Here is a 26,170-nt window from a genome sequence, read left to right as displayed (position 1 = left end):
GGCTAGAGCAAGATTGAAAATGCCCGAAAACACAACAGCCAGCCGGTCTGCGCATGGTGTGGCTAGGGATGCCATCTGGGCCAGCTGCCTTGTGAGGGTTAACAAATGTGAAGGACTTACGATCGTCCTCCGTGGAGACGGTAAGTACGTAGTCCTTGTTGTCCTCAGGGGCTCTACTCGGGCCGATCAGATTCGTCATGGTGCATGAAGCGTGAGAAAAATATATTTTGCTTTTCCGATAGGACGATGTTTGTGTCCACAACGTGGCTGACTTTCTTTTAGTGATCTGTGATCTGCATAGGTCTTATTTGTACTGCTTAACCATAATATTGTCCCCGGTCACCTTGTCATGTTTACAAGCAGCATCTCTCCTTCAGTTTCCCTACAAGGCTGCCATCAATCCACAATTTTTGATTTGGGTAGGTTTTATACGTTGTGTCATGTATAACAGTGTCTTATAGATGAATCATTGCTTATTTCATTGTGATGATCCAACACAGCAATTTGAGATAATTAATCTATCATAATTCATTTTCTGTATCAGTATCTAAACAAATCTCTCAAATACTCACTATAATGCATTGGGTATATCCACATTTTAGAAAGGGTTGTCACAGTCTAGGACATACTCTCTTTCCAATTCGGCCACCATACCTCATGGTTCCACCCTCCAGATAATCATATAGATCTGGTTCAAATTACTGAGGCATACTTCTCAGCAGCTATGTAAGCTCTGTGAGTAATCATATTCTACAATTGACTGATCTAATTTGCCTGATGTTATGAGGTTCCATTGCGTGTCAAGGCACCTTTTCAGGAATAACTACCGCACACACAAACTAAAACACACACACGCGGACGCAAGCACACACTCACGCACTCACACACACACACACACACACACACACACACACACACACACACACACAGACAGACACACACAAACACATACACCCTTCCGACAACCCAAACCCGTGTTCTCCTCTGCAAGCTTCAGGGGGTTCGTACAGGGATAACTTACACGGAGCAGTTACTTTTAAATGAGACATTGAGACAATAACTTCACACCGTGTGGTGAAATGACACAGTGCCCTGCAAAAGAAATCATCCGCCTTAGCTTTTTTTCTATTTTGTTGCATTACAAGCTGTAATTTAAAATTATTTTTATTTGGATTTCATATAATGGACATACACAAAATAGTCCAAATTGATGAAGTGAAATAAATAAAACAAGTACTTGTTTAAAAAAATATTTATATATTTTGAAATGGTGCTTGCATATGTATTCACCCCCTTTGCTATGAAGCCCCTAAATAAGATCTAGTGCAACCAATTACCTTCTAAGTGTCACATGATCTGTCAAATGATCTCAGTATATATACACGTGTTCTGAAAGGCCACAGAGTCTGTAACACCACCAAGCAAGCGGGACCATGAAGACCAAGGAGCTCTCCAAATAGGTCAGGGACAAAGTTGTGGAGAAGTAAAGATCAGGGTTGGGTTATAAAAAAATATCCAAAACTTTGAACATCCCACGGAGCACCATTAAATCAATTAATAAAAAATTGAAAGAATATGGCAACACAACAAACCTGCCAAGAGAGGGCCACCCACCAAAACTCACGGGTCAGGCAAGGAGGGCATTAATCAGAGAGGCAAAAAAGAGACCAAAGATAACCCTGAAGGAGCTGCAAAGCTCCACAGCGGAGATTGGAGCCATACACTCCACAGAGCTGGGCTTGACGGAAGAGTGGCCAGAAAAAAAATGTATTAAAGAAAAAAATAAGCCATCAAGGAAAACACTGGTCAGAATGGAAGGAATGATGGATGGTGCTAAATATAGGGAAATTATTGAGGGAAACCTGTTTCAGTCTTCCAGAGATGTGAGACTGGGACAGAGGTTCACCTTCCAGCAGGACAATGACCCTAAGCATTCTGCAAAAGCAAAACTTTAGTGGTTTAAGAGGGAACATTTACATGTATTCGAATGGCCTAGTCAAAGCCCAGACCTCAATCCAATTGAGAATATGTGATATGACTTAAAGATTACTGTACACCAGCATAACCCTGGAGCAGTTTTGCCTTGAAGAATGGACACAAATTCCAGTGGCTAGATGTGCCAAGCTTACAGAGACATACCCAAAGAGACTTGCAGCTGTAATTTCTGTAGAAGGTGGCTCTACAAAGTATTGACTTAGGGGGGGGGGGGGGATAGTTATGCACGCTCAAGTTTTCAGTTTTTTGTCTAATTTCTTGTTTGTGTCACAATAAAACATATTTTGCATCTTCAAAGTGGTAGGTATGTTGAGTAAATCAAATGATACAAACCCACAAAAGAATATATTTTAAGTCCAGGTTGTAAGGCAACAAAATAGGAAACATGCCAAGGGGGGTGAATACTTTCACAAGCCACTGTATGTTAAAACAGAGTAAAGTCTAGAGACACGGCTTCGATGACCATGAAATGTCTGCTGGCAACATGAAGACCTAATGAAGCCAAAGTTCTAAAGTTGATTTTAACTTCCAACTACTTCCAGGTACGCAGGTTCTGGAGAGTAATTTTCATTAGACTAGTAGACTAGACACCATGGTGAAATTAGTCCTGCAATTAGGAATAGAAGAGGCAGCATCACAATTAGTTAAATTCCTTCTGATTCATGACAATGTACTGTATTTACGAGAATTGCATCATACAAACCAGATGGGCCAAATTTGAGTCTTCATTATATTACCCACATTCTATGTGAGGAGAGTTTGTTTAACATGGGATATGGGATATCACTTTGAGTTAACATTACACCAAGTCCCTAACTAGTTAGTACACTCCCATGTACTCACTCTATCACACTTAACATTCCAAGTCGTGAGCCAAGATATTGGCTGCCTGTATGATAATGACTATCCGTTGAGATGTTAAAGGGAAATATATAAATAAAGGAACAATTAAGTAATACAATACAAAACGTGGCAATGGGAATATAGATCCCTCACGCCAACAGAAGGATTGTCAAACCCTGATTACTCAATTTAACTTTCACCAAGGGAGTCCTACAACCTGGCTCTCTTCAATAAATGATTATTGTAAAGATCTTTGCTCACATGTAATCTGTGAATTTCAGTTTGAGCAGCTAAGTTAAGTGTGTAAGTGCGCATATGATCTCATGTATGCAAGTGTGTGTGTGTGTGTGTGTCAGTGGCGGCGATTGGGTGAAGGCTCGGGGAATCATGGCAGTGGGGCTGAGTGGCCTTTGTTAATTGTTGGAGTGTGGACTCCAGCTACAGACGGTGGTAGTAATCTCAGACATCAACACACTGCCTAAGCCAGGTTTTTGGGGGGAGAGTGACAAGAGATAATCACTGAGCCCCCAGGCTACACCCCTGGCTATGGCCATGTTATTAGAGGGGGAGATGGGATCGTGGATATTGAACAGTGGATGTTGTCCAATAACAATATATTTTTAAATTAACAATATATTTTCTCCAAAAACTAAATTGGAAAGATGTTTAAAACAGCTTTTGCCGTGAGAAACATCTGTCCATTAAAACTATTGTTGTAAATTATAGGGACATCTTCTGTCAGTGCTCTGTCAAAGTATGTGAATTGTAAAAGGAACACAATGATAGGTAAAATAAGAGGAATTACTTTTGTTTTTCAAAAGTAACATAATTTGGTATAAGGAGAGAGGGCAGATTGTAATGAATGCATATCATTCTTCAATCCTTAACAATTCTGAGATGAGAATGTATAAAACATCACAGGAGGAAGCACTAGTTGGATCTCAACACATTATTGTTGTCATTGTACTGGTAAGCAACAGAAGGCAAAATATGAGTTTTTGAATCAACACTTTTCTACAATGAAAACAAAATCAGCATTTTTATTTCCATTCAGTGCCCTTAATAAACCCTTGATGATAAAATACAGAGGACTCTCCTCATAATTAAACCATAGTGATACAACAGCCGTGGTTGTTCAGAGAGCAGCCTCCCACTAACTCCTCTCCACACAGAGTCTGCAGCCCATATATTAAGATGAATGATGTATATGCTGGGTCCCCAAAGGGTGAGAGAACAACCCAGCTTTAATGAACTTAATGTCTAATTTAAAGCCCTTTTCTTGCGTATGGCTTTGAAAGCTGCTCCGACCGAGCGGTAAGGCTTCTCCCCGCGCGGTTTCACTTTATTTGAAGTTGCTGTAATCTGTGTGTGCATTCCTCCGAGTCTACCTTTCCTGAGAGATGTCAAATCTCTTCCACAGAACTTATTTTTTTGTGAGAAGTCGATGACAAGAAGCCAAGGAGCCAAGAATCCAAAGCAGTTCAGGCTAAAGTTTTATGCTTTTTTCCCTCTATTATATTCTACTTATTATTTATCTCAATAAGATTAAAGTTAACTGAAGCTTTAAACAGCCTGGATGCCTTTAGTGTCCCAAGCAAGAAGATGACCAGGGTCAGGAGGCAACATAACTTCAATAGATAAAAATGCCAACCCTTCACTTCAAGGACTGAAGATAGAACTCTGCTTACATTCCTCCACCGATCAAACACACATGAAGAAAGGTCCTCTCCATTCATATGACTTCTATGAAAACACAAATAACTGGGTGATCATTTCGTTGTGAATGGCAGGTTATGATAATAGCCGTGGCCATTAATGTTACTCATGGTATTACCTTAGGAAGCTTCCAGATGTTTTACAAGATGTAATTTTAGATGTTCCTTTTTTTCAAGTGCACATGTAAGATGTAGGACTGGGGATGTGACCTTTCAGTTGAAAGTCAAACATTCAAATGACTTCTCAAAGCGATAGCCTGTTCTGTTTAACTTAAGCTGTGGTCAAACATTTAAAGTAATGATATGCCTGGATAATTTTCTTTAACCTCAGTAAGTCAGTGATAAAACAGAAACACTGTTCAATGATTATGAGTAATTACACCAGCTGTTCCTAACTTCACCGTTAACTTGTTTCAATAACAAAACAAAATGAGTGTGTCCATTGTCTCACAACTTCCTTTTGAAGACTAGGTGGATTCTCCATCTTCTGATTATGAAACCCCTGTTGCGTGTAACTGATTCCCTGCTATCTGAAAAATGAGAGGAATAGATGCAATCCCTCCATTCATCAAGCAAATAATGAATGTTGTGAGGAAGAAAAAAGTGCCTAGTAAAGTGCAATCACGGCACAATAATGCCTTGCATTAACCTTCTCCTCACCCTATACTCAGCTGACTCATATAACCAACTTTCATCACTGCCCCTTGTAAAGACTGAAGCCAATATCGAGGCATTGGCTCCAGCATAGGCCCCTGGGGGACTCAGTGTCTGTGTCTCTCCGGCCTTGGCAGGGACAGAAGGGATGGTCTGGGGGGGGTCAGCTCTTGCACTTCACCTGAACAACCTCCCTGATGAGCCCATTAGATAGCTGGGAGGCCATTTAGTTGATTGACCCTAGTTGAGAATGTGGACATTTTCTTCCCTGGCCATCAATAATATGCCAGTCAGCCTCCTGGGGATAGTCCGATCTCTAAAACACCAGACACTTCACTCTGATTCAGCCCCGGGCTGCAGGGAGACCAAAGTGAGGTTGGAGCTGGGTACCAATTGGGACCATATTACCTATTTAGTGCACTATGTTTGACCAGGGCCCATAAGGCTTTGGTCAAAAGTAGTGCACTATGTAGGAAATAGTATTTCATTTGAGACGTATAATGAGTTTTCAACGCTAACATATGTATTGAATCATGCCACTCTTTATGAGTTAATGACTCCGCTAGTTGTATTATTAGTACATGCTATAATTTATATTACATTTTATTTTGGGGGTGATTTAGAAGCATCTTACTGTCCTCCAAAAATCAATCAAATTAAACAAGTATTACGTTTTGTCAGAAGAATGTGACTGAATAAAAATGGTTATGAAACTTGTTTTGTCATTATGGATATGGACCATTTAAAATTGAATTAATGTTATATAAAATGTATTTCAGAAACAAATAGTTTATAATACATTACATTTAACTTGGTTCTATGATTATGATGCTCGTCTATACTGGATGTCATTAATTAAAACAAACATTGATTAAATATCACATCTGATAATATATAGAGGGGATCACTTCATAGTGTGTCAAATTGTGTTTCTCTACTTAGGGGCAATTTGGGTAACTTCTGTCTTGCAAAGACACACCATGAAACACATCAACTGGTGGAGGGTGAAGTTGTCCCTCGACAAATTAAATCAAATCAAAGCGTATTGGTTGCGTACAAATATTTGCAGATGTTATCGCTGGTGCAGTAAAATGCTTGTGTTTCTAGCTCCAACAGTGCATTAGTATTAACTAGCAATACACAACAACAGGCACATAATCCCCCCCCCCCCAAAGTTTTTAAATAAGCCGGTAGCCTAGTGGTTTGAGCGTTGGGCCAGTAACAGAAAGGTTACTAGATCGAATCCCTGAGCTGACGAGGTAAAAAATATGTTGTTCTGCCCCTGAACAAGGCAGTTAAACCACTGTTCCTAGGCAGTCATTGTAAATAAGAATTTGTTCTTAAATAAAGGTAACAAAAAAAATAAATCAGCTAAGACCTCAGTAAAATAATTGTAGAACTCCACAAGTCTGGTTCATCATTGGGAGCAATTTCCAAACGCCTGAAGGTACCATGTTCATCTGTGCAAACAATAGTATGCAAGTACTAACCGTCATATCGCTCAGGAAGGAGACGTGTTCTGTCTCCTAGAGAGAAACGTACTTCGGTGGGAAAAGTACAAATCAATCCCAGAACAACAGCGAAGGAGCTTTTTTATTTCACCTTTATTTAACCAGGTAGGCAAGTTGAGAACATGTTCTCATGAGAACACGCCAATTGCGACGTGGCCAAGATAAAGCAAAGCAGTTCGACACATATAACAACACAGAGTTACACATGGAGTAAAACAAACATACAGTCAATAATACAGTAGAAAAATAAGTATATATACAATGTGAGCAAGTGAGGTGAGATAAGGGAGGTAAAGGCAAAAAAGGCCATGGTGGCAAAGTAAATACAATATAGCAAGTAAAACACTGGAATGGTAGATTTGCAGTGGAAGAATGTGTAAAGTAGATAAATAAATAATTGGGTGCAAAGGAGCAAAATAAATAAATAAATACAGTAGGGAAAAAGGTAGTTGTTTGGGCTAAATTATAGATGGGCTATGTACAGTAATATGTGAGCTGCTCTGACAGCTGGTGCTTAAAGCTAGTGAGGGAGATAAGTGTTTCCAGTTTCAGAGATTTTTGTAGTTCGTTACAGTCATTGGCAGCAGAGAACTGGAAGGAGAGGTGGCCAAAGGAATAATTGGTTTTGGGGGTGACCAGAGAGATATACCTGCTGGAGTGCGTGCTACAGGTGGGCCCTGTTCGACACATTCCTTCATAGGTCATCGGAGAAGGTGAATGATGAGATCGCATTCTGGAATTGCCCATCAATCTCTACTTTCTCATTGCTTTGACCATCCAGATTAATGGGCGTCTACACGAACGTAGGAGGGAGAGGTCTGTTCCCCCCCCTCGCTCATCCACAGATCCAACCTAGCCTCCGAGGAATTGTCTACATTGCCGAGAGAATCCGAGGTTAACCGAATTCCACCAGGAATCATAGAGGGCTGCCGTCTCGCCTTCTCCGAAGCCAATGCAACTTGGCAAAGCTAGATTGTCTCCTGCCGAATGGTAACATAGACTGAAAACCAAGAGCTGTCTGTATTGTGGGACTACAGGTCATTACATTTCTACCTGTCTTGTAAAAATATCCGGCTCATCGGGAGGTATGAGTATGCAGGTGGGCATTACGGAGAATGTCGAGTCTCCCCTTACTCGTACTCCTCTCCACGCCATCCTGCTGTGAGGTGTCATGTCCACATCTCTACGGGTACTCATTGACTCTCAGAACGACAATAATTTTATGGACACTACCCTGGTGTCTGAGCTGGGAATCCCCACTCGACCCCTCTCCATTCCCATGGATGTCAGAGCGCTGGATGGGCGTTCAATTGGCAGAGTAAACAACAACATGGTTGCTATCAACCTGCGAGTGTCATGCAACCACAGCGAATCGATCCAGTTTCTACTTATCAAATCCCCTCAGATACCCGTTGCGTTGGGGCTCCAGAGACACAATCCCCTTGTTGACTGGACTGTGCGTTCGATCAAGGGATTGGAGCCTGCCACGGGACATCTTCCTGCAGGCATGAGAAAAAGCCCCAGACATCTCCACCGTTCCCGCTGTGTACCAGTACCTCCGGGAGGTTTTCAGCAAGCCCGTGCCTCCTCGCTACCTCCACATCGGCCATATGACTGTGCCATCGACCTTCTCCCAGGCTACACTGCATCGGGGGATGGCTTTATTCCCTGTCGGGTCCGGAGACCAAGGCGATGGAGACGTACAGTACCAAGAGTGTGCAAAGCTGTAATCAAGGCAAAGGGTGGCTACTTTGAAGAATCTCAAATATAAAATATATTTCGATTGTTTAACAACTTTTTGGTTACTACATGATTCCATGTGTGTAATTTCATAGTTTTGACGTCTTCACTATTATTCTACAAATGGTGAAGATAGTAAAAATTAAGAAATACCCTTGAGTAGGTGTGTCCAGTCTGGGACTGTGCATTGAGGACTCCCTGGCTCCAGGGGGTATCCATACCACTGCCTACCCCGCCGGCACAGGGTTCTTCTTGTGGAGAAGAGGCACAAAACCCTGCGCCTGTGTTTTGACTACCGGGGCCTGAATGACAATCCGTTACCCACTTCCACTCATCGCCTCGGCTTTCGAGTCTCTCCAGCGGTCTACCATCTTCTCCAAGTTTACCATCCAACGCTTACCATCTGGTTCGAATACGGGAAGGGGATGAGTGGAAGACCGCCTTTAGCGGGCACTACAAATAACGGGTGATGCAATTCAGACTGACCAGCACTGCTGTGTTCCAGGCCCTGGTTAACGACGTTCTCCGTGACATGTTGAACCGGTTCGTGTTCGTCTACCTTGATGACATCCTCATTTCCCCCCCGCTCAGCTCAATAACATGTAATCCATGTCCAACAAGTCCTCCAGCGTCCTCTGGAGAACCAGCTGTTCATCCAAAAAAAAGAGAATTCCATCGCTCCACCATCTCCTTACTTGGATACATCATAGCTGCAGGCAACATACAGATGGATCCTGGAAAGGTGAGAGCGGTGGTGGATTTGGAGCAATCCACATCCAGAGTGCAGCTGCAATGCTTCCTTGGGTTCACCAATTTCTATCACCGGTTCATCTGGGGTTACAGCCCCCATCCTAATTCATCTGGTCCCGGCAGTTCGTGGTGGAGGTCGATGCCTCGGACACTGGAGTGGGGTCTGGGGACAGGACACTGATAGCACATCAACTCCAAGACAGTTGCCAAGAGTCAATGGATCTCAGGGTGCAACCAAATCCTTTCTGTAAATAGTTTCTCCCATTACTCCACTCAAATAAAACAAAACAAACCCCTGCTATGGCACCAAATCCACTGACAAGAAAGTGTCTGATGCTTGTATGATCTCTACTATATAATTAAACTGGGGACAGTTGAAGTGAGCAAGAGAGAGACACAAGTAAGCCTGAAAGGGGAGAGGTCTAAATCATGCAGTCCTTGCAGTACCAACCTTGCAGAGGAAGCTGATGTTGAAGCCGAAGGTCTGGGCGTTCCGGGAGCCGGCGTTCATGTAGTTGCCCACCAGCAGCACCATCTCCAGCAGATTGCTGAAGCTGTCACTCTTCTTCAGCTCCTCACAGGCGAACGTCACGTTCATGATGTCCGGTCGGATGTTGTTCACCTGCTCCTCGAAGGTCAGCTTGAAGAGGATGCCGTTGAGGCGCGAACGCAGCAGCTTTACAGAGCTCATCTAGAGGAAAACATAACAATATTTTGTTAGGAACAGTTTAGGAAGCCTCCGTATGGTTTATAAAAGCTCTACACTGTCTTGCTTAAGTCTCTATAAGTTATATGCTGTTTAAAGTGTGGCCAACGTGACCATGTAGAGCTCTACAGCAAATGTATGTAGAGCTCTACAGCAAATGTATGGAAAATATACTTACTGTGAAATATTACATTGTCTCCGGGTAAGTATACTGCGTTGAGCTTTTTGTCAAGATTCACTAATTGAAATGTATCTTGTCTGGCTTTCTAGCCTCTTAAGTCTACACCTGATTACTGCCCCTTCTGGAGGAATTCGGTACCCATATAAAACATGATGATGATTTTTTTTCAAAAGTTGCTAATATATGCACATAAAAAATATTACCGAATAGAAAACACTCTAAAGCTTCTAAAACCGTTTAAATTTTGTCTCTATGTAAAGCAGAAGTGTCAGGGCATGCATTCTCCCAAAGTCTCTCTTGTAATGAAAAAAGTTGCCACCACTTTGACGTCATCGTATACGCACTTACCAAGCAGTTACAACCCTGGGAAGACTCTGTATGTGTTCAGCGCGAAGCCTGCTTTCGATGAGGCGTGTAACTGTGAGAATCGCCGCTCACGAGACTTTGAGCGTGCCGAAAGGTCTCGGTCACGCCAAAAAAAAGTGCACCCCTTTGCGCGCTCTGGACTTTTTCTCTCTTTCCCTCAGGATCGATTAAAAGACGTGTGTGTGTCTGTTCGCCCTCACGATTGCTGTAGACCTTTATAACATGTTAAAGCTTAATTATGAACATAGTTTGACAAGTTTACTCGACATATTATATATACTTTCGACGTTTTGGTGCGCATCCACTAGAAATTTGCCTACATTTCGACCGAAATGTGGCTAGTTTGAGAACCGAAAGACACAGACTTGAAAACTGAACGCTAATTTGGTGAGTATTAACCCTTCCAGGTCTTCTGATGGAAGAACAGCAACGGTAAGGGAATATTTATGTGTTAATTTTGGGTTTCTGTCGACTCCAAGATAGAGGAGTCATTATGCTAATGTGGGAGCGCCGACTCCCTATTATAGCCTAGTGAACGCAAAATGTAACGTTAAAAATAAATGTAACACAGCGATTGCATTTAGAAGAAGTGTATCTTGCTATACATATGTAAAACATGCATATTTAGTCAAAGTTTATGATGTGTATTCCTTGTTAGCTGACGTTATCTGCCGGAGCTATTTCATTTCTCCTGACATTGCAGTAGCATTTTTGAACGATGCATAATTGTAAACAGAGATTTATGGATATATATTGCAGATTATTGAAAAAAATGAATGTACTGTGTAACATGTTATATTACTGTCATCTGATGAAGATTTCAAAAGGTTAGTGAAATGATTTTTCTTTTAATCCTGCGTTTGTTGATTGCATATTTTTTCCTACTTGGCTATGCTAATGAGGTATGTCTGCGGTGGTGGTTGGACATAAATATGTGCTATGTTTTCGCCGTAAAACATTTTAGAAATCTGACTTGCTGGGTAGATAAGCAACTTGTTTATCTTTCATTTGAGCTATTTTTCTTGTTAATGTGTGGAGGTTAAATATTTTTAGGAATATTTTTTCGCATTGTGCGTTATGCTAATGAGCTTGAGCCCTAGTCACAAACCCGCATACGGTATTGGTGGACTATGAGGCTAGACTAGACAGAAGTCCCTTCATCAACTATGGCATGAATCACACCTGATAACATTAATAAGTAGTGATGGGCCACTGAACAATATCTAGGCCCAAGCAAGACTAGATAGCTGCACTCTGGAAAAATATAAATAATCAGTCCCCCATCCACTTCCCCCACCCTTGATTTGATTTCTCGGTATAAGAGGGAAATCACAATAAAAGATGGGTGACAGCTCTTGCAGGAGTGGAGGCTGAAAGTGACTTATTTCCCTCATGAGCTCCTGTGTGTCGTGGCGGTGTTGATGAGGTAGCTTCACCAGCGGGAGCGGTATATTACCACGGCATCTCTATGCTAGATCACACAGGGGAATTGTCACACCTTGCATCATAACGTCCTCAAAGAGTCACACACCACCCCAAAAAGTCAATTGTACTGAATGAGTGCAAATTGAGTTGCATGGCTACCACAATGCAACGTTATCATGTTATTCTTAACACATCAGGTTGACTGAGAACACTCTCTTTCACATCAACGACCTAAAAGAGTATAAAGGACCTGCAGATACAGGTAACTGCTAAAATAAAGGAAACACCAACATAAAGTGTCTTAGAATAATGGACAAAATAATGGCATGCCCAGAATTTTTATTCATGACCCTAAGCATGATGGATTGTTAATTGCTTAATTAACTCAGGAACCACACCTGTGTGGAAGCAACGACTATCATAATTTGTATCCCTCATTTACTCAAGTGTTTCCACTATGTTGGCAGTTACCTGTATAAAGATATAGCTGAACATACAAAGTCCTCTGTAACCTACTTTGATACTGAGCTCTGGATAAATCAATGTGGTATAAAAATGTCAATGTTAACTTTATAGACGTATGACTGTAGAAAGTGTAAAAAAACAAACATTAAGCTAAAGTATAACCTCAAAATCAGCTGCACCTAGCACTTGAGGCAACTATACTAAATTAACTATAGTGGCTTGGAATGCATCATTGAGATGTCCTGACTTCACAACGAAGTAGAGTGCACTAACTTTATTAAAGAGAACCCAAAGCCTGAGGCTATGATTATATGATTGGGAAATATTGAAAGTTTCAGACATGTTATGGAATTTGTTGACACCTGGAATGACAGTGTAATTTTAACAGCTACTATATTTCACACTTTATTATTGATCAAAATCACAGCTTCTCTCAGTCAAAGAGCAGACTGCCATATTTGACCTGTCATAAAAAAATATCTTTATATTTCCACTATTTTAATTTTACATTACAGTAAATATTGAATAGGTCTGAGCCTGAAGAAAGCCTCAAGGCTGTATGGCTGTATTTTCTATATCCCCAAATGTTTTTCTTAAAAAGGGGTGTGTGTGTTTGTGTGTGTACATGTCAGTGTCGGTGTGTGTGAAGCAGCATCTTCTCCCTGAGGGGCTTTAGCTAGGTGCTATGGTGTAATACGTAAGCCTACTCACCACAATGCCAAACTGCTCTGGCTCGCACAGTTCCTCATACTCGCCCTTAAGTTCTGCCAATGCGCTCAGCTCCTTCTGTTCCGGTAGGTTCTTTATCAGGTTCTGCAAACACACACAGATACATGTATATACTGGCTATATCTGAAACTCTCTTAGATAATTCATTTGATGATGCAGTGGTAGCAATACATGCTTACAACATATACAGAAGAGTTAGGAATGCCAATTGGGGATGTGTTCGTCCCACCTGGACAAAAGGAACACCAATTTTAGAATGCAACTCAATGACTACAGCTCAGTGTTCAACATGGTCCAAGCACACCAAGACAGTCGTGAAGAGGCCACGACAAAACCTATTCCCCCTCAGGAGACTGAACATATTTGGCATGGGTCCTCAGATCCTCAAAAGGTTCTACAGCTGCACCATCGAGAGCATTGTTGCATCACTTCCTGGAATGGCAAATGCTCGGCCTTCGCGCTGCAAGTCCTGCCTCTCCCATCTCTTCATTGGTTTATAGAAGCAGCTCCTCATTTGTTTTACCCACGTGGGTGATTGAAAGACGAACTGTGTTGCCGGTTGTCGTAGTAGTACTATTATTGTTTAGATGCCAATCACCATATAAGTTCAAAGATGAAAAAGCCTGGAAGGAGGACTATGACTAGAAATGTATCTCACTGATCATCCCTAAAGCCAGCACCTCATTCGGCCGCCTTTCGTTCCAGTTCTCTGCTGCCTGTGACTGGAACGAATTGCAAAAATCGCTGAAGTTGGAGACTTTTATCTCCCTCACCAACTTCAAACATCTGCTATCTGAGCAGCTAACCGATCGCTGCAGCTGTACATAGTCTATCAGTAAATAGCCCACCCAATTTTACCTACCTCTTCCCCATACTGTTTATATTTATTTACTTTTCTGCTCTTTTCTACCTGTACATGACCATCTTATCATTTATCACTCCAGTGTTAATCTGCAAAATTGTAATTATTCGCCTACCTCCTCATGCCTTTTGCACACAATGTATATAGCCTCTCTCTTTTTTTTCCTACTGTGTTATTGACTTGTTAATTGTTTACTCCATGTGTAACTCTGTGTTGTTGTCTGTTCACACTGCTATGCTTTATCTTGGCCAGGTCGCAGTTGCAAATGAGAACTTGTTCTCAACTAGCCTACCTGGTTAAATAAAGGTGAAATAAAATAAATACATTTAAAAATGATTTGGTTGACCATTTTATGTGTGGATTAATTGTCAGAGTAGACGACCTTGTGCATTTAAGGTAAAATAACAACCTAATGTTTATTTCCCAGGCCAAATTAGCTAGCAACATCAAGCTAGCTAAATAGGACAAATTAGTTAGCAAGTGCAAGCTAACTAGTTAAATTGCCATAAATGTTTAATGCTTTTTGACCTGTCCCCAAAATAATGTCATTGGTTCAGAGTTTGTTTTGATATTTTAACCTGTGTGTCGTGATTGCGTTTGGTGTAGGGGAACAAAATAAATGTATGCACGATGTCGCACGCGCACAGCCGGTTTGGGTTCCGGGTTAGACTACAATGATCAACCAACAGGTAGGATGTTGTTGAATTTGAACGGAGTTGTAGACAAGGATGTAGGGAGTGCAGAAAAATAGCCTCAATTAGCCTTGCTCATCAACAAAAATAAATGTCCCTTTTTCAGGACACTGTCTTTCAAAGATAATTCATCAAATTAAATCAAATCGAATTTATTTATATAGCCCTTCGTACATCAGCTGATATCTCAAAGTGCTGTACAGAAACCCAGCCTAAAACCCCAAACAGCAAGCAATGCGGGTGTAGAAGCACGGTGGCTAGGAAAAACTCCCTAGAAAGGCCAAAACCTAGGAAGAAACCTAGAGAGGAACCAGGCTATGTGGGGTGGCCAGTCCTCTTCTGGCTGTGCCAGGTGGAGATTATAACAGAACATGGCCAAGAAGTTCAAATGTTCATAAATGACCAGCATTGTCGAATAATAATAAGGCAGAACAGTTGAAACTGTTCCTAAATAACTTCACAGATCTTCATTGTAAAGGGTTTGAACACTGTTTCCCATGCTTGTTCAATGAACCATAAACAAATAATGAACATGCACCTGTGGAACGGTCGTTAAGACACTAACAGATAACAGACGTTAGGCAATTAACATCACAATTATGAAAACTTAGGACACTAAGGAGGTGATTTTACTAACTCTGAAAAACACCAAAAGAAAGATGCCCAGGGTCCCAGCTCATCTGCGTGAACGTGCATTAGGCATGCTGCAAGGAGGAGGCATGAGGACTGCAGATGTGGCCAGGGCAATAAATTGCAATGTCCATACTGGGAGACGCCTAAGACAGCGCTACAGGGAGACAGGACGGACAGCTGATCGTCCTCACAGTGGCAGACCATGTGTAACAGCACCTGCACATGATCAGTACATCCGGAATTCACACCTGCGGGACAGGTACAGGATGGCAACAACAACAGCCCGAGTTACACCAGGAACGCACAATCCCTCCATCAATGCTGACTGTACACAGTAAGCTGGGAGAGGCTGGACTGAGGTCTTGAAGGTCCTCACCAGACATCACCGGCAACAGCATCGCCTATGGGCACAAACCCACCGTCGCTGGAACAGGACGGGACTGGCTAAAAGTACTGTTCACTGACGAGTCACGGTTTTGTGTCACCAGGGGTGATGGTCGGATTCGCGTTTATCGTCAAAGGAATGAGCGTTACACCGAGGCCTGTACTCTGGAGCGGGATTGATTTGGAGGTGGAGGGTCCGTCATGGTCTGGGGCGTTGTGTAACATCAGCATCGGACTGAGCTTGTTGTCATTGCAGGCAATCTCGCTGTGCGTTACAGGGAATATGTCCTCCTCCCTCATGTGGTTCCTGCAGGCTCGTCCTGACATGACCCTCCAGCATTTTTACAAATATTTTTTAGTATGTTGGCTATTTAGAATTGTATAATAGTAGCCAAGTCAGTTGAATTAGAGTGCGTCAACTGAAAACTATATTGAAGAGAGAATCACCAGATATCCTAGTTTAAATCTATAAGCTTTTTGACTCCCTTCACTCTTCTCAACTTACCCTAGGTTTAAGAGGGTACACTACACTACTAGACCACGTGTGTTGTGCTTTTCACTGCGAGCTAAAGGGGTGTAAGAGGCTACTAGGCAAAACACTTTGCCATTGCAGAGCGAAGAGTCAATTATGTATTATTTGAGTACCATAAATTACTATGTTTTTTGTCACTTCACACGAAAAACGGTGGTACACCTTCATAATACATTGTAAACAACTACCATGTTTTCATGATTCACTACACGCTGCTCGTACAAAACCATTGTTTCATTGTACAACCATGGCTAATTTTTGTAAAATGGTAACTATATATATAAAACTATAAAAATGTAATGTATTTTTTGTCAATACCATGGTATTTTCCTGCCATGGTAGTGCAATTAAAAAAAAACATAGTACTATCATGTTTTCTGGTCATTACTATGGCAGGAAAATAGCATGGTATTGCAACAGTACCATGATATTTTCTGCCATGGTAGTGACCAAAAAAACATGACTGTACCACAGAATTTCTTTCATTGTACTACCATGGTATATTTTTGTAAGGGTCTCTCTCTCCTTCCTGTCAGGCACAACAGACCCTGCTCATCTAATACCCCTCCCCCACGTGTCTGTACTGAAACAACAAGCAGCACACTGCCTCTTGTGAGTCTCCCATTTAAGTTGAAATCCCTTTTTTCATTCTTTAAAACATGTATTTTGACTTTCCAAATATCCAGAAGAAGAAACATTGAGATATTATTTGAACAGTGAAATCATTTCAAATGCCCATCCCTAGTGGAGAGGTAGAAGGATGGATAGGAAAAGGTCAGGTTATCTTTCTGGTACTCTCAATGCTGGATGCATCTACCTCAGTGAGAAGGACTTAAGTAAGAGCTCCGGTGAAACAAAGTTCAAACACTTAAGTGTTTACTTGGAATGCATTCCTATTTACCATTCATAAATAAGATGAAATAAGATTAACCTGGTATCAGTAGTTTTGAAATTGAATTTGACTTTCAGAAAGCGAAAGTCGAACTTTACAATTATCATACAGGTCCAAAAAGTGAGGAAGATGAGTAGGAGGAGGAGGGAGAAAACCTTAATTTTCCTTAAATGTTAATTGTGCATGGAAAGGTCAGTTCAGTAAATTAAATGAAGCACAGCGGGAAAAAAAAAACGTTATTATTCTCGGAAAGAGGAGGATGAGAAAGAGGAGGAGGAGAGGTGCCCTTTCCCTGATCTTCTGGTGTCTTCCTCCCTCATTAGTTCCCCTAATTTAGAAAGCAGGAGCAGGCTGGACCTTGGTCACATGATCAGGCTAGACCAGGACAGACAGAGACATGCACGCGCACACATGCACACACACATAGGTACACACACACACATACAAAAAGACGCACACACAGACACATAGGCACACCCACCCACACACAGACACACATTGACCACTGTCCTGGACTGGAGGAGCCATGAGCCATCACACAGTACATGGGCCAGAGTCTACTGTCCACTAATGATGACAGCTCTCCCCTTCCCCTGGGGAGTCACCAGTCGAGAAACCAACAAGTTGGAAAGAAATACTGTGGGGATTGTCAGTTCCAGTGTGGGCTGCAACAGTTCTATGAAACGTGTGTTCCTTCTATATTAGCCACGGAATGTTTTCCCAATTAGAGCTAACAAGTGTGTGCCAGTTATGTAGCCTCATTATATTTCAATAATGAACGCTATTAATCATAGTGAACACCAATTAAGAACCATCGCATAGAATGGGATGTGGGAGATGACGTTCCATAATATCTGAGTACAGTGTACTAACGGCTACGGTGTATAAATGATGGGGCTTCCAAATGGATCTATGGACCCTGGCCAAAAGTAGTGCACTCCATAGGGAATAGGTTGCCATTTGGGACTCCGCCTTAATTTCCACCCCAAAAAGAGACAGCTATTCACTCTTGACCTTTCAGGCAGGAAACCCAGATTGATTGATTGATTACTCACTCCACTAAGTTCTACTGTTCTCCATGGAGAAGCTGCTGATAATTGCTTATTAGCCATTATGGAAGTAAATGATTGTCTTTTACAAAAATGACATATTTGAAAGAAAATCATTATAAAAACATAAATACCTTATATAAACATAAACACCTTGCAGTGAAAAATTAAGTAAATGTACGCTCAGTCGGTCACAGTTTATGACACACTTCTTATTGTGTGCAAAACACATTTGAATACTAATAACCCTGTTAGTTTGAAAGTGCAAACCAGGAAAGAACCTCCAAAAATATCGCAACCCAATTCAAAATAATATTACTGTAACTTTTCTTGGCTTCTGTAGCAGAAACATTATTATTTATTTTCTTGTAGATTCAAACTGCCACTCAACTATTTTCTTCCCATGGCAAATTAAATAACTGGTTTGGAGCGCTTTGCCGGTTTTGAGGGCACACGTCCACAATCCCCCGTGAACTACATGAAAAGGCGGGCAGAACAGGCCCCCATTAACATTGATGGGGCTGTAGTGGAGTGGGTCGAGAGTTTCAAGATCCTTGGTGTCCACATCACTCAACAACCTATCATGGTCCAAACACACCAAGGCAGTTGTGAAGAGGGCACGACAAAACCTTTTCCCTCTCAGGAATATTTGGCATGGGTATCCAGATCCTCAAAAAGTTATACAGCTGCACCATCGAGAGCATCCTCACCGATTGGATCACCTTCTGGTATGTTAACTGCTCAGCATCTGACCATAAGGCGCTACAGAGGGTAGTGTGTACGGCCCAGTACATAACTGGGGACAAGCTTCCTCACATCCAGGACCTATATAATAGGCGGGGTCATAGGAAAGCCCATAAAATAGCCAGAGACTCCAGTCACCCTGGATGCTACCGCACTGCAAGCAGTACCGGAGCACCAAATCTATGGCCAAAAGGCTCCTAAACAGCTTCTACCCCCAAGCCATAAGACTGCAGAACAATTAATGAAATGGACACCGGACTAATTACCCCCCCCGCAATTGTTTGTACACTGCTGCTACTCACTGTTTATTATCTATGCATAGTTACATCAACCCTACCTACATGTACAAATTGCCTCAACTAAATTGTACCCCCGCACACTGATTCGGTACCGGTACCCCTTGTATATAGCCTCATTATTGTTATTTTATTGTGTTACTTTTTTATTACTTTTTACTTTTGTTTATTTGGTCAATATTTTCTTAAGTCTTCTTGAACTGCACTGTTGGTTAAGGGCTTGTCAGTAAGCATTTCACGGTAAGGTCCACACTTGTTGTATTTGGCGCATGTGACAAATAAAGTTTGATTTGAATTGTGCAACACAGATCCATCTGTAAGGAGGGATTACGCCAGTGGAAGTTTCTTTCTATGTCCTCTTCATATCTCTTCCGAGTGTGAGGAATACGACCCTGGCAGTTGTGTTGAACAACAAAGACCTCCTGAATAACATATATTTGATTCAGGAGTAAATGCAACTACACAACAGCGAACCCATTCAGCCTTGGCAATCATCATCACTAATGCTCCCAGAATCCGATTATTGGGGTTGTTTTCCTCTGCGGCAGCAAGTTGAGAAGAGACAATTAGAGTGTGTTGTGGCCTCGTCTGCGGCCGCTTCCACTGGTGTCTCCAAGACTTCAGTCTGTGCTGCTCGGTTTGCTAAAGAGTTTGAGATGGAGATGGAATTTCTCAGTGTGATTATTATTTAATTTGTCTGTTATCTAGTTAATTATCAGCAGTCCCCATATGATTAGGCCAGACTCCTCATGTCAGACCTCCAGACAGACACATTCAGCATCTGGGGGAGATTATTGGAGGGCTGCTACAGTTACCACATGTTCATTTGGGGTCCTGGAGACTAAGGACGTCCAGATAGACCAACAGATAGTGTAATTATTTGTATTGACCAATGGCCACTGATTGTGCAGGGAAATTGTACTAATGGTTCATTCTGTTGATTAGGAATACTATACAATATTGTATGAGACAGGAACAACTATCAAGAAACTGGTTCCCTGCATTGATACTCCAATTAAGGAACATATATAAGTGATATTGCGGAATACAATTGTAATATGATGACGTCTTGTTTCAGTCATCTATCAGGTATTTCATGAGACTGTATAAAGCGTACAGTTGGACTTTGACACAGTGCTCATTCTAATAGCAGGTTGTTTTCTGATTGGAAGAGTATGTACACACACAGGTTACGTGGACCAATTTCTCTCCCGTTTCCTTTACATGGCAGAAATCTACTTTTCCTGTGATTCTCTCTTCAGGCAGGGAATATTCCCAACAGTGAAGTCGGGGAGAAGGGAAGATCAACAAATCTCAAATTACAGTCACAGCAATATCAACAAACATGTTATCCAAGCATTAAACTATTTATTAAAGTCAAAGGACTCAAACAACAGGACGAATCAGGGGGAAACTCTTTGTTTTCCTCTCTAAACACCTCGCGGGAAGCCGACACAGAAACATTTGAGATTTTTCACATCCCATTCAAAGACAGCAAGTTGCGGTTTTCGATGTGTTTGACAGATGCGATTTTATCGTTTTAATTTATTTGTGTCAGACAGAGCATGGTGTTTATTTCCCTGTGATGAAGTGTAACGTCGGACTGACATATTCCCGCTGTGGCACCGCAGCAGGTCTCCAAAGGCCTCTGTTTGTGTTCGATACCGAAGAGCAGTCAAACAAGTGCCCTTCTAAAGAGGTCTCCACATCCATTTTCATTTCAATCATGACAGTTTCATCAAGGATATTTATTTTTTCAAACTGAGTTTCTGAGTTCCAACTCTTGAAAGGTGGAAACGTGATAGTTTGAAGCAGTTTCAGGGGATTGAATTGCAGGTAACTCTCAAAACAGATAATGGAAGAAGATGAGGCTCCTTGCTTAGCGAGTACCACCATACCTGGTGCGAACTTGGGACCTCTGCCTCATGAACACACGTGACCATCCTCCCTCAGGCGTCTTAGACGATCATGCCACCTCAAAAGCTAGCTAATGAGGCGACGTAAGCGGGAAACAATGCTGAGAAGTAAGTTTCACACATCCCCATGTGCTGCATCTACACAGTATGCAAATGAGTGAATGCCAAAACGTGTAAAGAATGACTAAGACCTGTTTGCTTGGTATGCTTGAATACACCGGAAATTGACAACAACAAAAAAGTATATAACTTATATATATATTTACATTTTTAAACCAGGAGGCACGTCATGACATATTTAGTATGCCTGTTTCAAACAGAGTAACTTCAGATGCCTTTCATGTCAAATCCCAATAAACAATTTTAATGACAGCATCTATGCAGACTCTTTATCCCCTTAGTGAGGAATTAACTGAGTGTGTAGAAATATGTCCTCATTCCGCTTCTTCGGGTCTGTCTCCTGACTAAATAATAAAACACTTAATATTAATCAGGGTGCGCTTTCTCCTCAATCAACACTAATAAAGTACAAAAATGAGTGGAAACAGGTGGCAGAAAGCCCAGGGACATGGATTCAGATAAAAATATATTTCAGCAATCAGCTATTTCTAGAGTTGATTTTGTCAGTCTGCCAAATTGTCAATCCAAAGTTTACATAAAAACCAACAGAAGGCATACATTTCTTTAATTCTGAAGTGTTATTATTTCCTTTACAGGCAGAGATTTTGACAAGTTTGTAGACTAAACTGTTTGGATGTGGCTAATCTAGATCACTCAGACATAACCCAAACAGGATATTTACTCCAAACCAAACTAACACCTCAGAATCTCACGGAGGGTCGCTATACAGCGACAGACTGACAAACCAAGGGTGACAGATTCCAAAATCGCATTAAATCTCACATTAAATGTGAAAATTATTAAATAAATTGATATATTGTGGGGCGTTGAGGGATGTAGTTGGCAAAGCTGAAATGACTTGGTGTGACATTAAATGTGTATTTCAAAAAATGTGGAGCATTTTGAAATGTGTGCACACCTGAACAGTTCCATTTCCCACGGAGTATGTAAAGAGGGATTATGGGAATGGAAGGATCTCATAGACATCTGAACAAGTGGATATACAACTCTATAGGATATTGTGTGTGTGTGTGCGTGTGCATTCCACATTTTGTTGTGTTACAGCCTGAATTTAAAATGTATTAAATATAGATTTTGTGTCACTGGCCTACACACACACAACACACCATAATGTCAAAGATATTTTACAAATGAATTACAAATGAAAAGCTGAAATGTCTTGAGTCAATAAGTATTATTATGGCAAGTCTAAATGGGTTTGGGAGTAAATATGTGCTTATAATTAAGTTGCATGGATTCACTCGGTGTGCAATAATATTGTTTAACATGACTTTTTGAATGACTACCTCATCTCTTTACCCCACACATGTCTGTAAGGGTGAGCAGTGAATTTCAAAAACAGATTCAACCACAAAGAACAGGGAGGTTTACCAATGCCTCGCAAAGAAGGACACCTATTGGTAGATGGGTAAAAATAAAAAAACATACACTGAATATCCCTTTGAGCATGGTGATGTTATTAATTACACGTTGGATGGTGTATCAATACACCCAGTCACAGAGATGCAGTCGTTTTTCATAACTCAGTTGCTGGAGAGGAATGAAACTGCTCAGAGATTTCCCCATGAGGCCAGTGGGGACATTAAAACAGTTACAATTTATTGGCAGTGATAGGAGAAAACTGATGATGAATCAACAACATTGTAGTTACTCCACAATAAAAAGCTAAATGACAGACTGAAAAGAAGAAAGCTGTACAGAATAAAAAATATTCCAAAATACTAAAGTAAAAACTGCAAAAAATGTGGATACAAAGTGTTATGTTGGAGCAAATCCAACACAACGCGTCACTGACTACCCTTCTTCATATGTTTAAGCATGGTGGTGGCTGCATCATGTTATGGGTATGCCAAATAGAGCTAAGCACAGGCAAAATCATAAAGGAAAACCTGGTTCAGTCTGCTTTCCAACAGATACTAGGAGAAAATTCACCTTTCAGCAGAACAATTACCTAAAACACAAGGCCAAATATACACTAGAGTTGCTTACCAAGATGACATTGAATGTCCCTGAGCAGCCTAGTTAAACATTTTACTTTAATAGGCTTTCAAAGACTTGAACATTTCTGTCTAGCAATGTACAGCAACCAACTTGACAGACCTTGAAGAATTGTTTAAATGCACTTATTGTACAATCCATGTCTGCAAAGCTCTTAGACAAATACCCCAAAAAGACTCATAGCTGTAATCACTACCAATGGTAATTCTTTACACGTCGTAACTCAGGTGTGTGAATACTTACAGTTGAAGTCGGAAGTTTACATACACACTTATTGGAGTCATTAAAACTAGTTTTTCAACCAATCCACAAATTTCTTGTTAACAAACTATAGCTTTGGCAAGTCGGTTAGGGCATCTACTTTGTGCATGACAAGTAATTTTTCCAACAATTGTTTCCAAACAGATTATTTTGTTATTATTCACAATTCCAGCAGGTCAGAAGTTGACTGTGCCTTTAATTAAACAGCTTGGAAAATTCCAGAACATGATTATGATAGGCTAATTTACATAATTTGAGTGAATTGGAGGTGTACCTGTGGATGTATTTCAAGGCCTACCTTCAAACTCAGTGCCTCTGCTAGAAATTATGGGAAAATAAAAATAAATCAGCTAAGACCTCAGTAAAATAATTGTAGAACTCCACAAGTCTGGTTCATCCTTGGGAGCAATTTCCAAACGCCTGACGGTACCATGTTCATCTGTGCAAACAATAGTATGCAAGTATAAACACCATGGGACCACGCAGCCGTCATACTGCTCAGGAAGGAGACACATTCTGTCTCCTAGAGATGAACGTACGTTGGTGTGAAAAGTGCAAATCAATCCCAGAACAAGAGGAAAGGACCTTGTGAAGATGCTGGAGGAAACAGGTACAAACATATCTATATCCACAGTAAAACAAGTCCTATATCGACATAACCTGACAGGCGGCTCAGCAAGGAAGAAGCCTCTGCTCCATAACCACCATAAAAAAATATCATACTTTCTGGAGAAATGTCCTCTGGTCCGATGAAACAAAAATATAACTGTTTGGCCATAATGACTATTGTTATGTTGAGGAAAAAGGGTGACCTCAATCCTATTGAAAATGTGTGGGCTGAACTGAAAAAGCATGTGCGAGCAAGGAGGACTACAAACCTGACTCAGTTACACCAGCTCTGTCAGGAGGAATGGGCCAAAATTCACCCAACTTATTGTGGGAAGCTTGTGGAAGGCTACCCGAAACATTTGACACAAGTAAACAATTTAAAGGCAATGCTACCAAATACTAATTGAGTGTATGTAAACTTCTGACCCACTGGGAATGTGATGAAATAAATACAAGTTTAAATAAATCATTATCTCCACTATTATTCTCACATTTCACATTCTTAAAATAAAGTGGTGATCCTAACTGACCTAAGACAGGGAATTCGTACTCGGATTAAATGTCAGGATTGTGAAAAACTGATTTTAAATGTAGTTGGCTACGGTGTATGTAAACTTCCGAATTCAACTGTATGTAAATATGATATTTTTGTATTTAATTTTCAATAAATGTGCAAATTTTTTTTTAGACATGTTTTCACTTTGTAATTATGGTATATTGTGTGAAACACATTACAACGTATACAATGTCAAGTGGTGTGAATACTTTCTGAAGGTGCATGCGTACACCTGAATGTTTGTGTGCATCTATGTGTGCATACGTGTACATGTGTGCATATGTGCATTATCCAAGATCCACTTGCGGCCAAGGTTCAGCATCCTCTCAGAGGAAACCATGTTTGGCGCTAAAATGTCCTTGTTCTGTGTTAAGTTCAAGATGCCATTGACCTTATCAAGGGCCCCAGGACCATTGGAAGCAAAATAGCCCCATAACATCAAATGGTGGATCCACCATATTTAACAGTAGGTATGGGGTTCTTTTTTACTCATCCATTATTTCAAAACAAAAAGTTTTGATTTCAACTGCTACATCTTGCCATAATTTACATGAATACGCTTGATCTACAAAGTGTTTATCCTGCAACATGCAATAAGGCATGCAGTAGACCTGCTCACACTTTGAAATTGTGACTAATAGTTGCCATGGGCCTTTTTGCCTTGTGAGCGACATTCACTTAAAAATGTTATTCTAATTACCATAGAAACATTCACACCATGCAGTTTGTACGCTCTACACCATTTCCCAAAAGTTGAAAGTGATGTACCCAGCTGATAGTCATACGATATTACACATAAAACAACGGATTAAATACATTATGTAAAGTATGATGGAGAGAAAGGAGGATAATGGGTGAGTTGATGAGCGAGGGGAAGGAACGACGCATAATTCTGTAATTACCATTTGTGAATGAAGAAAAGGGTGGGTTCATTGTATTGTATTGATCCATTCTAATTATAATCTCTAAATGGTATGTACCCTATATCAGTCCACTGAATCAAAGCTGTCTTATCAGTCTACTCTAGCGTACTTGGAGTAAGCTACACAGTTCCATGTGACTACCTCATGAAGCTGGTTGAGAGAATACCAAGAGTGTGCAAAGCTGTCATCAAGGCAAAGGGTGGCTACTTGATATATTTTGAATTATTTAATTTTGGGGGATATGGCATGATTCCATGTGTGTTATTGCATAGTTTTGATGTCTTTACTATTATTCTACAATGTAGAAAATACTGAAAATAAAGAAAAACCCTGGAATGAGTAGGTGTGTCCAAACTTTTGACTGGTACTGTACATGATGGTTGTTTTGCTCTAGGATGCCCACAGGCTTCGCAAAGACTCGGTAGCTTGGTCCCAGTTTATTAGGTACACCAATATAGTAGTGGGTAGGATCCCCTTTGCCTCCATGGAAATGTTGCTCAATTGGTACCAAGGGACCTAACGTGTGCCAAGAAAACATTTCCAACACCAACATTTGACAACAGGCAGGATTGTGCCATGGACTCTGCTGCTTATGCCAAATA

The 26,170-nt window shown here is 40.9% G+C and overlaps 1 protein-coding gene across 1 annotated transcript in view; it reads right to left on the bottom strand.

The window, feature by feature from the left end:
• The window catches only part of LOC115129597 (protein diaphanous homolog 2-like), a 606,019-nt gene that overhangs the window by 243,894 nt on the left and 335,955 nt on the right, over positions 1-26,170 (bottom strand). The window contains 2 exon segments of the mRNA XM_065018694.1: positions 9,660-9,899; positions 13,063-13,164. Of these exon segments, the coding sequence (XP_064874766.1) occupies positions 9,660-9,899; positions 13,063-13,164 (342 nt within the window).

Source organism: Oncorhynchus nerka, linkage group LG5 (assembly GCF_034236695.1).
Source record: "Oncorhynchus nerka isolate Pitt River linkage group LG5, Oner_Uvic_2.0, whole genome shotgun sequence".
In the NCBI taxonomy this organism is placed as follows: domain Eukaryota; kingdom Metazoa; phylum Chordata; class Actinopteri; order Salmoniformes; family Salmonidae; genus Oncorhynchus; species Oncorhynchus nerka.
This window is presented reverse-complemented; position numbering and strand designations above follow the sequence as displayed.